The following is a 12,633-nucleotide window of genomic DNA, read 5'->3' on the forward strand; positions in this document are numbered from 1 at the left end:
GCAACCAGCTGGATTTCTTAAATGGTGTCTTCGCCTCCCTTCAGAGTATGAGCAGACCCGACGAGAAAACACTTTGCTTTGGCATGGAATCGCGCACATTTGCCCAAAGATTACCACACGGAGTTCATTCAATGCCAACAGTATTCTCTTCCTTTCTCTTCACCGGATTAGATTTCCCCCAGCCATAAAATGCCTCCAAAAGCGAGATACCATCGAAATGGCAACGCAGCCAACCGAACGGGTAGGCAGCAGGCTTAAGCCTTCTCTCGCTCTAACGCCGCAGCCCCTCTCTACCTTTCGCAGGGCCGCCCCGGCTCCACCGAGCCCATGCAAGCGGCGGGGCCCCCACGGAGGGGGAGCCGGTGCGCCGCCGGGCGCTTACCGGGGGGCTGGGGTCCCCGGCACTTCAGCCCTCGGGCCCGACCGCAGGGGCATTTTGTGGCCTCGAAGGGCGGTGAGGGTGAAAAGCAGGCAGGGGAGCCTGTGCCGTCCGGACGCTGCTCGCCGTCGTGCTCCTCGACGTCTGCCCCAGCGGGGCTATGCGGAAGGAGAGACTGGCCTCCGCGGGCCCTTACCAGCCGCCGGGCATGCGGGGAGCGCTTTCGGGCAGGCCCTCGCCCCCCCCCCCCCCCCTCCCGCCCCGGCGTCTCAGGCAGGGCCAGGCTCTCCTCGGGGTACAAGCGGCCGCGCCGCCCGTGCGGGGCCCCCGCCGAGGGCCGGGCGGGCGGCAGGAGGTGGGGACGGGCAGTGAGATAGCCAGGTCCTTCCCTCCCCAGGATCGGGAGTTTGTTTCAAATTAATGGTGGCGGCAGCGGTGCCCGGTGAGTGTCGTCAAGGCGGCTTTATTTGCCGTGGCCCGGCACTAGTCGAGGTAATAAATACACCCGATTTAGGGTAATTATGGGAGAGCGACTGGCCGCCCTCCACCTCCGGAGATCCTTCGCGGGGACGGCATCTGGGAGACTGGCAGAAATAACCATCAGATTTCCCAGTAATAACGTCTAGGTGGGAAACACCGTCGCTTTCGCTGTGCCGGTCTCGCCCGAAGAAAAAAAAGAAAAAAAAAAAAAGCCCCTTCTAAGCTAAAAGGGATCTGGGGCTTTTCTCCGACCGAAACCACCCCGCAGAGCTACGGCACCGTGGGGGATCTGCCGCACCTATGGGGGAGAAAGCCCTGACATTTTCTGGGCACACTCGGGGAGACGGAGCCCGGCTCCACACACACCCGCAGCAGAAGAGCCCGGTGTCAGCATCGTCTCTTGCCTGCGACCGCCTCGTTTTCTGCTAAAATGGCGAGTGAGGTGGGATCGCCCAGCTCCGGCCCTTCTAATTTGGGAAGAAAGCGAGGTTGCTGCTCAGGGACGGAGCCTACTCCCACGCATTCCCTCTACGGCCACCCGTGGGGCCCGCGCAGCCAACAGCTCCCTGCCCCACGGCTGGTTTTGTTTGATTCCAAACCGTCCTGACTTCCCCGTTGTTGATGTTTTTGTTAGGTGTGCGCTCAACGCGCTCTTCAGAGCGATGTCCCAAATTGTTTCTTAACTTTTACATGTCCCCTCCCTTCCTCAGCGCCAGCCGCGGCCTCGCTAGTGCTGCGGAGTGCGGATCCTCGCCCCGAGCAGCTGCTGGGCTCATGTGTAAGTGAATATCTCAGGATAAGGAGAGAAACCCACTTGTCCCTGGCCCCGCAGCAGCTTGGGCGCCCCGTCCCCCCGCTCCAGCAGCCCCCTGTGCCCTCCGCTCCTGCTGCCCCGCGGAGGCCGTGCTCCTGCCCTGCTCCTCCGGCTTCGGCAGCGGGGAGCGGGGAGGGCTAGAAGGAGCGAGCTGCGGGGAGCAGAACCCCCGCCTGCCGCGTGTGCCCCGCCGATGGGGAACAGGCAGTTCCCTACGACGGGGCGGCTCCGGCTGTCGCGGCACGGGCAGCTCCCGGCGGCAGGAGCCGGCGGCCGCTTGGTTTCACGGCGCCGGGGTAAATAGACGAGGGGCCCCGGCTCGGCCGTGCTCGGTGGACTGGTCGGGCCTCTCTCAGGGACGCCATTAACTCAGGCTTTGGTGATGCTTTCCCCCCTCTCGCAGCTCTCCGGTGACAACAGGGCGACCACAGTAGCCTATTTCGATTAAACGCATCCCACTGAACCAGAGAGGTTCAGAGTCTCCCCCCCCCCGAGGGGTGCAGGGGGAGATATCTCACTGATGGGTCACTGCCCATGCACCCACGCCGTCTCTTTGTGAAGCAGTGCGTGTGCCCGCGCGGCGTGGGTGCTCCCCGCAGCCCGCTGCCGAGGCGGCCGCGACCCCGGGGCACCTGCCGCCGGGGTTTCCAAATCACCGGGCGAAAGCCGGGCCCGCAGAGGGGACAACAGATGCCGGGAGGTGGGCGCGGACCTGAGGCCGGGGGGGGAGCCCAGCGGCCGCGGTGGAAGGCGAGGAGGGCGATCGAATGTCCGCTCGCAGCCTACCCGCGCTGCCGGCAGCGGGGTCACTGTGTCCGGCTCCGTGGGCAGGGTGGTCGGGGGGGGGGGGGCGGGGCGGGGAGGAAAGGAGGAACGATGATGCCTTTACTGCTAAAATGTTCACGGATCGAGTCTCTGCTCTCTCCCCCGACCCCCAGCACAACTGCATCTAAACCCGCGCTTTGGAACGGCGGGACTGGGGGTAGCTCTGTCCAGACCCCAACTCCAGCACGATTAGAAATCGCTCTTCCAATATGATTCAGTGAACTTTGCTCAACTTTACAGCAAACCGTAGGCTTTATGAATTCTCGCTTTTTAACACTTCAACCCCCCTGTTTTTTGATTCCTCACTTTGCCAGCCAGTCTCGCCTGTGTTGACACCCAGATGCGCTCCTGACAGTCACTTTTCAGACTCAGATGTCCGGCTCACACGCGGTAGTTTTAACTACTGCCTCGGTTTTCACGCTGCAGCCTACTTTTGGAAAGCAGGGCAGCGCAAATGAATATTCCTGATGAAGGCAGCTTTCATCGGGTTCTTTACAAAATCTATTCCCCTTTCCTCCCTCCCACCCCCTAGATACACACGCACCATACCGAGGTTTGCATTTTTCATGGCGGGACAGGCAAGTCTATAAAAGGCATGTTTGTTTTTCCTCGCTGTTTCAAATATGTATTTCCTGGAGGACTTTGCATCTAATGGGGTCATCAGAAGCACATGTGCGATTTTCATCTTTCCAAGTGATTTCTCCTCTCCCCCCCCTTCTCCTGAGCAGCAGTGTTTGCTGATGTAACATTTTACCTGTCTGTTCACCTTAGCTCCCACTAAACCTCTCCGTTTCCTTCCGAGTCCCAGACTCTTGATGAAGTCCCAGTTTGTTTCCGTATGTCTGTTTTTTTAAAGGAGCCCCCCCTTCTTTTTTTCTCTTCTGTTTTTCCTGTAGGACACGGGTTGGGCTGGAAGCAGGAATAGGTCATCTCTCTGCCGCCCAGCAAGCCCAGCTGCCTCCTCGGCAGCCACCGCCTCCCGGTGGCCCGGGGCGCGGAGCGGGACCGGCTCTGCGGCACACCGGGACTCCGGATAAAAGCGAATTTAATATTTAGAGCTGGAGATTGAGCGTTCTCGCCCAAACACGGGAAAAAGAAAAAACAACCCCACCCTAACCAACAACCAAACACCCCCCCTCCCGTTTATTTAAGTGGGAAGGAGATGGACCTTCTTCCCGAGCAAGGAACCTCCTCCTCGGTGCAGGGAGGGGAAGCTTTGAGCCCCGCTCCCCGCAGCAAAATGGGAAGAGGCTGATCACGCAGCCCAGCTCCTAAGTCTAACTATGTATTTTTCCAAACCTCAGAGCTACTCTCCTTCAGACAAAACCCTCACCTTTTCCTTGTGTGCTGAGGCACTGAAAGTTCCCTTCAGTATATTTTTCTTGGCTGTCTGAGCCGCAGCGTTTTGATTCACTAAGCAGAGGAAGTTAAAGAGCTCTGCAGTAAGGGCCAGTGGCCAGTGTTTTCATCGCCATCCCCCTACATTATTTGTCATGCTCAAGTGAGGGTTTGTTCAAGGCAAGAGCCTGCTCATACGGGGCTGCATTTGTTTCTCCTAAAGAAGGCAATAGATTTTGTTTCCGGGTCTGGTAACAGGAGCCCGAGTGCTTTACACAAACATCGCTGGGCAGGCAGGGACACTTCCAAGGCTTTTCATTCCGGGGCTGGAGCAGGCCCCCTCAAACACACATTGAGACTTCAGTTAGGCCCGAACTGCTGAGTCAGGGGTGGGGAGGAGTAGAGGGGAACGTAGCTTTCTCCGGGGTAGCCCGCAATAAATACCCCAAGCAGGCGAGTTCTCTCGTGTAGATTGTATTGAATGTCTGCAAAATGGCTTATATTATCCAAAGGAAAACACAGCCTTTGGTAGATGAGATGCGACTGTGCTTCCCAAAGGGTCCTGTTTACCCACAAGCTCCTGCAAGGGCTTGCAGAGGGAAGGCGTTTAACCAGCAAGCTCCGGCATACGCTCCCGGACTCATAGAAAAGGCTCTTACGCCAATGATCTTGCTCCCTGTCCCCGGTAAAGTGTCATTCATGCTCCCCTTCGGGGACTGTGCCACATCTTCAGTAGCTTGTCGGGATGCTCTGCCCTCGCTTCCATTAGTATTTCCCCTGCAGGGTGACAAGCTGCGCCCTGGCAGGACAGGCAAAATTGCTTTCTCTCTCAAATGTGCAGTTGCTCTCATAAACCTCTTCAGCGCAGCACCAGGACAGTTAACACTCATGTAATAAAGTACAGGGCTGCTCAGCAGAACAAATCTGCTCTAGTACACCGTGAATATTCAGTGCCCTGCTATCTAAAGGAATTATTCCAGTTACAGTTCTGGGGTCCGTAAATGCTGCATTCATTAGGTAATTTGGTAAGGTAAGGTTTTAGTCTGAGGACAAATACTACTTTTATATATATATACATGCATGTGTATGTATATATGTGTAGGTGCGTGTGCGTATACGAGAGAGACAGCAAGCGTGGTTTTTCCCCCAGGTGCCCAAGCTATCGGGGCTCAGCTGTAGGGTTTGCCTGCCGCATCCCGGCCTCAGTGCGGGGATAGCCAGGGGCACTTTCATGGATAAAGCCTGCCGGGTCCGGACCGTCTCTTTATTTATGCCCCGAAACCTGCGCCTGTACCCCGTGAACAACCAACCGTGAGAAGAGATATGCCCCATGTAACGCAATGCTAGTGAATCATAACTAATCTGTTTAAAACCAAGGATTAGTCACATCGGTTTCGGCATATTCCTCTATTGGGAACTTTTTTTGTGCGTGGAAAATCGGGGGGATTTGGGGTAATTTATCAAACATCATTACTAACGCAAGTATGGTCCGATAAAATGAGTCGTAACACGTACGGGTTTTCAGGTTGCATTACACACGCCCTATCATGTGGACTTTAAGCTGTGTGCGCCCTTAATGCTAGATTAACCTGCAGATTTGTCTTTTTCTTACTGCATGATTTCTGATTGTAGCTGTCTTTAATGGACTTTAGCGACTCGCCCTCTCTTCCTTTCTCCGTATATAAGTGATCCTCGCTGCAAGTTACAGGAGTTTTCATCGCCCCTCGCTTTCAAAGGGCCTTTCTCACCCTGTCAGCCTTTCATTTACTTTCCCCGATCGAATTCTGCCTCCTCTGTGCAATATGACCTTTTATTAGCTATGTACACCCCATCCTGTTTTCATCCTGCCTCTTTAAATGTTCCCCGGCTTGGCTTTACTCTTTCTCTATTTTTTTTGTAAAATTTTTTTTTTTCCTCTTTTTTCCTCCAGCGGGCAAAGCCTTAAGGCTTTATTTTGGTTTCGAGGCCATGTTTTACTAACCCAGTCGTTCTGTTTTCCTTCCCAAACTTACTTCTATGTCTAAAAATACAAAATAATTAACTAGCCAATTAATTAATTGTTTGCAATATTGCACCACCGCATGTGTTATTTTACAGGGAGCGGAGATCTTCTGTAGCCCTAGGAAACGATGGTTCCTCTACTTGCGAAATGTTTATTGTCAAAGGATTAGAATTCATAGCCAAAATTATTAGATGCCCTCGACGGAAATAACGGGATCTGCTATTTAGACCCTAACGCGTGTAGGACCACACTGGTACGCTCCCACAGCAGAGGCAACAGCCACATCAGCTCTGCTGCTGAAAAATCACCCCAAAGAGCAGAAACAGAGAAACATAAACCTGAATATACCACATTGCCTCCTCTATAACATTGTACCCCGCTGCACCCCAGCATAACGAGAACACTAGATTTACAACCACGAGTAAGAGAGAGCTTTTTTTCCGAGGCTGATCCTCCCTGTTACCGATATCTGTACCTTCCCTTCTATAGACTTTAACGGGGCCTCAGAGAAATGTGCTTTTAGCGGACACCCACAAATGCACAGAGGCGCTAATCCAGCCCCAGATTATATCAAATTAGGACACTGCCCGCACAAAACTCCCGTTGATTGAAATTTCAGCCAGCGTCTGAAACCTGGACGCGATCTTTGCTGATCTACACATATTTCTATCCCGCTTGAAGCTGTATCGTTTTCTCGGTTTATTTTTCACAAGAAATTCATTTTAGAGGGAAAAAAAAGTATAAAACCCATTGCAAGGTCTGAGGAACATTTTAAACATGATAATATCACATTTGGCTTCTAGCAAAGAGTTGGTAGCGAGGGTGCAAGCTGTAATGAAATCACCCTGAGCTCTTATCTTTTAATGAAGCAAATTTGCAAGCAACTTGCTTGTCTCTTTTGCCACCCTGTGCTTACAGGGGTAAAAAAAAAAAAAAGAAAGAAAGAAAAAGGAGGGGAATAGAGAAATCCCATTCCCGGAATCACTCCCACAGGAGCTGGAAAGGCATTTGCAGTCCAGCCGTGCCGGACCCCGGAGCAGGGTTTGGCCACTCAGCTTGCGCGCCCGCCCCTGGGGCGGCTTTCTGCCGGAGCCAGCGGACACCGGGGCGGACAAGCCCGCGGCTCGCCCGGCCGTGCCCTCGGGGGAACAGGTGGGCGACTTCCTCGCTCCCCTTAGGGTCCGCACCGCCTGTCCTTCCCCGTCCCCTTGCCTCCTCGCTCCCGCAGGGAGCGAACGCCACTTCCCCGGGCCGGGTGGGAGCGGCCCAAGACGTGCCCGGGCTTTGTTCCGCGGGTCACCCCAGAGAGGGCAGGGGTGCGGGGGTGCCGTCTGATGGCCCGGGGGGTCCGGTGGGGGACGAGACCCGCTCGCTTCTGCGGCGGCACGGGGAGGGCCCCGGGGGGAGACCCCCGGGGGCCCCGACACGGCCCGGGTGTCCACCGTCTCCCCCGGGCGAGCGCTGTCAGCCCCGTCCACCGGGCTGCCAGCTCTGCTCCGCTCAGGGCTGAGCCTGAAAACATCCCGTGGGCGAGCGAAGCAACTGCACGCCGAGTTAGATTTCTAAATTTTATTATAAAATAAAAGCAGAAATATTTTCCAAAGAATGTATTCACATAATATAAACAATAAACAAAACTAAGGTGAGTGACTTGCGCTTCATACTGTCGTTTAGGTCTAACCTTGAGCAGCAATTCCTCTTTTTTTTTTTTAAAGCCCACTCCTGCCCTTGTTGCACACTGAGGGGAGAATCTGCCCCTGCCTTCCTCCGGGGCCGGGGCTGGAGCCGGGCCATCACTTCCTTTCCCACTCAGCAAATGGCAAAAGCACCACATGGACAAGGCCAAAGAAGCTGTCTCTGCATAGCATCAGCTACAAGAAGGTTACAGAGTCTGCTTAGAGCGCATGTTGCTGCTATAACTTGACTACAACTTTTGTATTCTTAGTTGAAATTGTACATCGTACACCTGCCACAGATACATAGCTACAATAGAATAACGGGAGCGATATGTAACTTCCAAACAGGCATGGCAAGAGCGGCCTTGCGCTCCCCTTTCTTCCCCACCCCCCGGAAAAAAAAAGATTACAATGTGTCTCTTCCCACACAGACCGGCGGATCAAGTGACACCACGGAAAGATTTGTGAAGTTAAGGCTGGAAAGAGCTGCTACACCGAACCACCTTACAGCCTGCCGTGAAAATCACAGCTCCTGTCCAACAGTCCTTACGTGCCTGAGACCACCTTTAAGCAACCCTTAAGGCTTTTCACAACATCACTGCCCACAGCCGAGTCCAATACCTTCCAAACTGCAGCCAGCCTGCTGCCAAAGGGCACAACACATCCACTAAGGAGTTTGTCATCGCTTTCAAAGTCTCTGGTAAGATTAAGGAAAAAAAAAAGAAAAAAAAAAAAGAGTAAAGGAGGGCTGATGGGAAGAAGGGAGCATGTACACTGTTTTAAGAGCCCAGATCGACCAAGTTGGATGACATAGGGTTGAGGATGGAGTCCTGCAAGCTGTGGTGGTGCATGGGGTCGGCGCTGGGCACGGGGATGGCACTAGGGCCCTGGGGGTGACCCAGACCATGCAGGGGCTGCAGCCCAGGGTTGGAGCTGAGCAGTAGCGCGGGGCTGGAGGAGGTGTGATCCGGGGTCCCTGATGGTGTCTTCTCGTCCTCCGAGCTCCCCAAAACTGTCTTATTCCCGTTCATTGACGCCGAGAGCGGGTTGTGGCTGTTGGAGTTGGAATTCTCGTTGTTTTCCCTATAGGAAACACAAAAGAGGGAGGGAAATCACCGTGTGGTCCCCGCTCTGGGGTGCGCACCGCGGGACCAGGGACAGCAGGGACAGCGGGCGGCGGGGAGCTGGGTCCCAGGGGCGGCGAGCGGAGGGGAATGCAGAAACAGTAGGTTTACAAACTCTGCAAACCTCCAAGGCCCCTTCATCCGGCACAAAGGTCTAAGGTCTGCCGAGCTTGTAAACAGGGTCTCCCACTAGCCCGGCGGAAAGTGTCAGTTTGCCAAAATGTCATTTTCTGCGCCCAAAGCGTTTGCACAGCGTGGGGAGGGAGAGGAGGGAGGATGGGAAGGGAAGGGAGGGAGGAAGGCATTAAAAAAACAAAGGACTTTTTAACTTTAAAACTAGTCCTGGAGCTGAAGAGTAGTTGGGCCGTGATTTCTCCTGGGGAGGACAAAGCACGGCGAGTTGTAGGCAGGATCGCCCTGCACAGCAGCAGCACAGCCTCCCAAGGCTCGCATCAGGCGGGAAGGGCTCTTGCTTAAGTAACTGGATGGGTTTTTTTCCCCTGACCCTGAGCTTAAAGCTCAAAACATAGCCCAATATGGAAGGCAAGGCAAGCAAACAGAGTTAACTTGCTTATTTCCCTGGCCCTCTTGGGAAATGCTCCGCACGCCCGCTGCTACCCCTCTGTCCCTCCTTGGCCCGGGCAGCGGAGGGCGCAGCCTGGGTGGCCCCTCACCCGGCTCTGCGGCAGGGGTAGCTGGCACCACCGGTGCGCCTACCGATAGAGGCAGCCGGCTCGGAAAGGCAGGACATAATTTCAAAATTCATCACTGAATTCAACACCATAAATACCAAGAAATCGCTGGAGGCTGGCCAAGGCCTTGCAGATACATATATATGTTTTGGTTTTTTTTTTGAAAGGTGAGGGGCAAGATGGGGTGGGGGCGGCCGTCCCATCAACACTAACGTGGCTTTTAGACATAGCCCTCGCAGAAATACTTTATAGACACAGCTCTGCCTGTAATACCGAAGGCATTGCAAGTCTAAAAGCTTCTGTGGAAGCTTTGAAACATACTGTCTGGCAGAGGGGGCCCTATCCTGCAGGATTTGGTCGAGAGAAGCGAAGCCATTGCGCTGACGGTTTTTCCTCAATAAGGGCTGCAGGATGTGGCTGGAGACACTTTGTGCCAAAAAAATAAAAATAGACAAGAAAGCTCTGTTTGAGCAAGTTTGCTTGAGCGAATGGCAATCCCATGAACGGTCTGTTTTCCAATGCCTGGAGTGTAATATTAGGTTAAGTGTATTTTTCAATGTCAAAAACCTTATTTGTCTCTGGAGAACTTTAAAATTTGATTCTTTGGGAAAAAAAAAAAGGAATAAGTGTAACCTTCATTTCCTTTGGATATTTGAAGGCGAGTCCCCGCTATCAGCAATAAAAAGGATCTCTAACATCTCATAAAACCAACACTTGCGGGGATTTGAAGGAAAATTAAAGTTCTAGCACCGTTTTGGGAAATGTATGGAGCAAATCCGTGCAGAGCCCGAACCTGCCAGGCTGCACAGCTGCGCGGCCGCGGCACTGGCCATTTCCAAAACACGTTAGGCAGAAACGAAGAAAAGGAGTCTCCTCAGAGGGACGGATCTACGGGAGATTTCTAATTTGTTAATTAACCGTGCAGGCCCTGCGATCAGATCCGTATGGACCCAGCAATTCAGCGAGCTAGTGAGGAGCCACTGTGCAATTAGAGGACGCATTTTGCTTCTTCAAGCCATCTTCCTAAGGCACAGGGACTGCTGACGAAAAAGTCATCCCGAATACCCAAGGGTGTAGGCATTAACCTCTGTCCGGCAGTTAATGGTCCCTTCACCTCATTTAAGGAGAAAAAACACGGTTTCGGAGTCACGCTCGGTGTATGAATATAGGTCTATTAAGGTGCATTCATGAGCACCTTGCTGGGTAGTGAACACGAACCGCAATTTAATGGGGGAGGTATGAGGTTGCTCGCGTCAGTCCCTGTCCGGTTCTCTCTGCCTCGCGCCAGGAGCCGACGTTAGAGGCAATTTTTGCAAACAGCCTTCAGACCCACTCGTTCCCGCTTACCCCCGTCGCCCCACGCCCCGGCTTTCCCTCTCTGCACCGGGGTAACCCCCAAGAACATGCTCCGAGCTGTGCGGGGCGCGGAGCCCTCGACCTCAGCCCCGCCGCCGCCGGCCTCTCCCGGCGGGCCGCGATCCCCGCGAGGCCGGCAGCGGCGGGGACTCCACGCCGGGTTGCGGCGGGGAGGAGGCGGCCGCGCTGCTTAAGCGGGAGTCTCCGCCGGCCGTGGGAAGCGCCTCCGGCCGAAGGGGTTGCCCCGGGGCCGCCGAGGCGGCTGTGCGGGGAGCGGGGTCTCGGCGGGGAAGGGGTCCCGTCCGCCTCTCCCGGGGCTGCTTTTGGCGGACAGACGCCCTCGCCGAGCCCGGGAGCCTCAGGCGCCGGGGGGAGCCGTACCTTTCCTTGGCCTCGGCGGCGCGGTCCCGCTGCCGGCGGTTCTTGAACCAGTTGCTGACCTGGGTGGTGGTGAGGCCGGTGGCCTCGGCCAGCTCCCGCTTCTCGCGTGGGGACGGGTAGGGGTTGTGGGCGTACCACTCGCGGAGGACGCTGCGGCTCTTCTCCTTGAAGCAGTAGCTGGTCTCCTCGCCGTCCCAGATGGAGCGGGGCAGCGGGAACTTGCGGCGCACCCGGTACTTGCCCACCGCCCCTAGGGGTCGCCCCCGCAGCTTCTCCGCCTCGATGTAGTGCGCCTTCAGCCAGAGCTGCTGCAGCTTGGGGTGGTTGTGCGCCGAAAACTGGTGGCTCTCCAGGATCTTGTAGAGCTCGCGGAAGTTGCCCCGGTGGAAGGCCACCACCGCCTTGGCCTTCAGGACGCTCTCGTTCTTGTGGAGGTGCTCGCAGGCAGGGAGGGACCAGAGGAACCGCCCCAGCCGCTCGATGTTGCCGCCTTGCTGGAGCACCTCGCAGACGCAGGCCACTTGCTCTTGGGTGAAGCCAAAAGTCGGGAGCATCGACATGGTGAGCCCTGCCCCGCCGCGCACCCTACGGCCGCATAGAGGGGAGCGGCGCGGGGCGGCGGGCAGCGCCCGGCATGCAGGGCCGGCCCCGGGGCGGCGGCGCCCGGCGGGGCCCGGTCGGGCGTCACGGCCGGGCGCGGGGGGCCGCGGCCATCGGCGGCGCCCGGCCCCGGAGCGGCCGCGGGAGCCGGGCAAAAAAGGCGAAGAGCGAAGAAAAAAAGTCTCGGGAGCCCGAGCGCGGGCGGCTTTCCCCCCCCGGCCGCCTCCTTTTTGTAAGTCCAAGTTGCGAGAGTAACTTCGTGCCTCTTTTGTCTCCTATCTGCAGCGCTCGCAGCGGCCGCGGCTCTCCCACCCCCACCCCCCTCGGCCGCCGGTTTGGGATCTCCCTGCCTCCCCCCCAACCCCCGCCGCCGCAAGATCCCACATAATATAGTGGTAAAGCCCTGCTGCCTCGCTCCTCTCCTTCTCGGAGTTTCCCCCCCCCCCCTTTCTTTCTCTCTCTGTCCCCCCCTTTTTTTAAATAATATTATTCTAAGCTGGCATGAAAAGTGATTATCCGCGCTGTGATTGGTCCGGTTATCTGACCCGGGGACTGCCAGGAGAAGACAATAGTTTTAGTCAAATTATTTGCCATGGTGACGCTGTCAATCAGGGGTAACCCGATCTGTTTTGAGGTGGCTCCCCGGCTGGGTTGACAGATTGCTCAGATCCACTCAGAGGCGGCCCTGCGAGCTGAGATATTAGCTAGCGAGGGAGAAATTTCCGCCGTGATTGACGCTGCAGGCGCCCGTCGGGGGAGAGGGGGAGCGCCGGAGCACGGAGCCCGGGCCCCGGCCTCTCGCCGCAGGGCGTTGCGGCGCGGCGGGACGGAGCCGCCGCCCCGTCCGGGCCCCGCCGCCCCGTCTGGATCCCGCGGCCCCATCCCGGCCCCGCCGCCCCGGACCGCGGGCTCTGCCGTCCCCGGCACCCGCGGCTGCGGTGGGGAGAAAAAACCCGCCTCCGGCCC

The 12,633-nt window shown here is 56.2% G+C and overlaps 1 protein-coding gene across 1 annotated transcript; it reads right to left on the reverse strand.

Annotated features, from left to right (window-relative positions):
* Window positions 1-7,392: 7,392 nt before the first annotated feature.
* SIX2 (SIX homeobox 2) lies at window positions 7,393-11,938 on the reverse strand. Its single transcript, XM_052806381.1, has 2 exons — window positions 11,068-11,938; window positions 7,393-8,597 (listed from the first exon to the last, which is right to left on the reverse strand). Exons 1-2 carry the CDS (start codon window positions 11,625-11,627, stop codon window positions 8,294-8,296), a joined length of 864 nt encoding a protein of 287 aa, XP_052662341.1. The 5' UTR covers window positions 11,628-11,938; the 3' UTR covers window positions 7,393-8,293.
* Window positions 11,939-12,633: the final 695 nt, after the last annotated feature.

The sequence above is a fragment of the Harpia harpyja genome, chromosome 13, assembly GCF_026419915.1.
Source record: "Harpia harpyja isolate bHarHar1 chromosome 13, bHarHar1 primary haplotype, whole genome shotgun sequence".
Lineage (NCBI taxonomy): Eukaryota > Metazoa > Chordata > Aves > Accipitriformes > Accipitridae > Harpia > Harpia harpyja.

Bases quoted from the DNA above. Each gene is read 5' to 3' on its own strand.
- SIX2 (XM_052806381.1), bottom strand. From the start codon at position 11,627: ATGTCGATGCTCCCGACTTTTGGCTTCACCCAAGAGCAAGTGGCCTGC. The intron at 8,598-11,067 runs GTACGGCTCCCC...TGTTTCCTATAG, and splicing joins GCCGCCGAGGCCAAGGAAAG to GGAAAACAACGAGAATTCCA.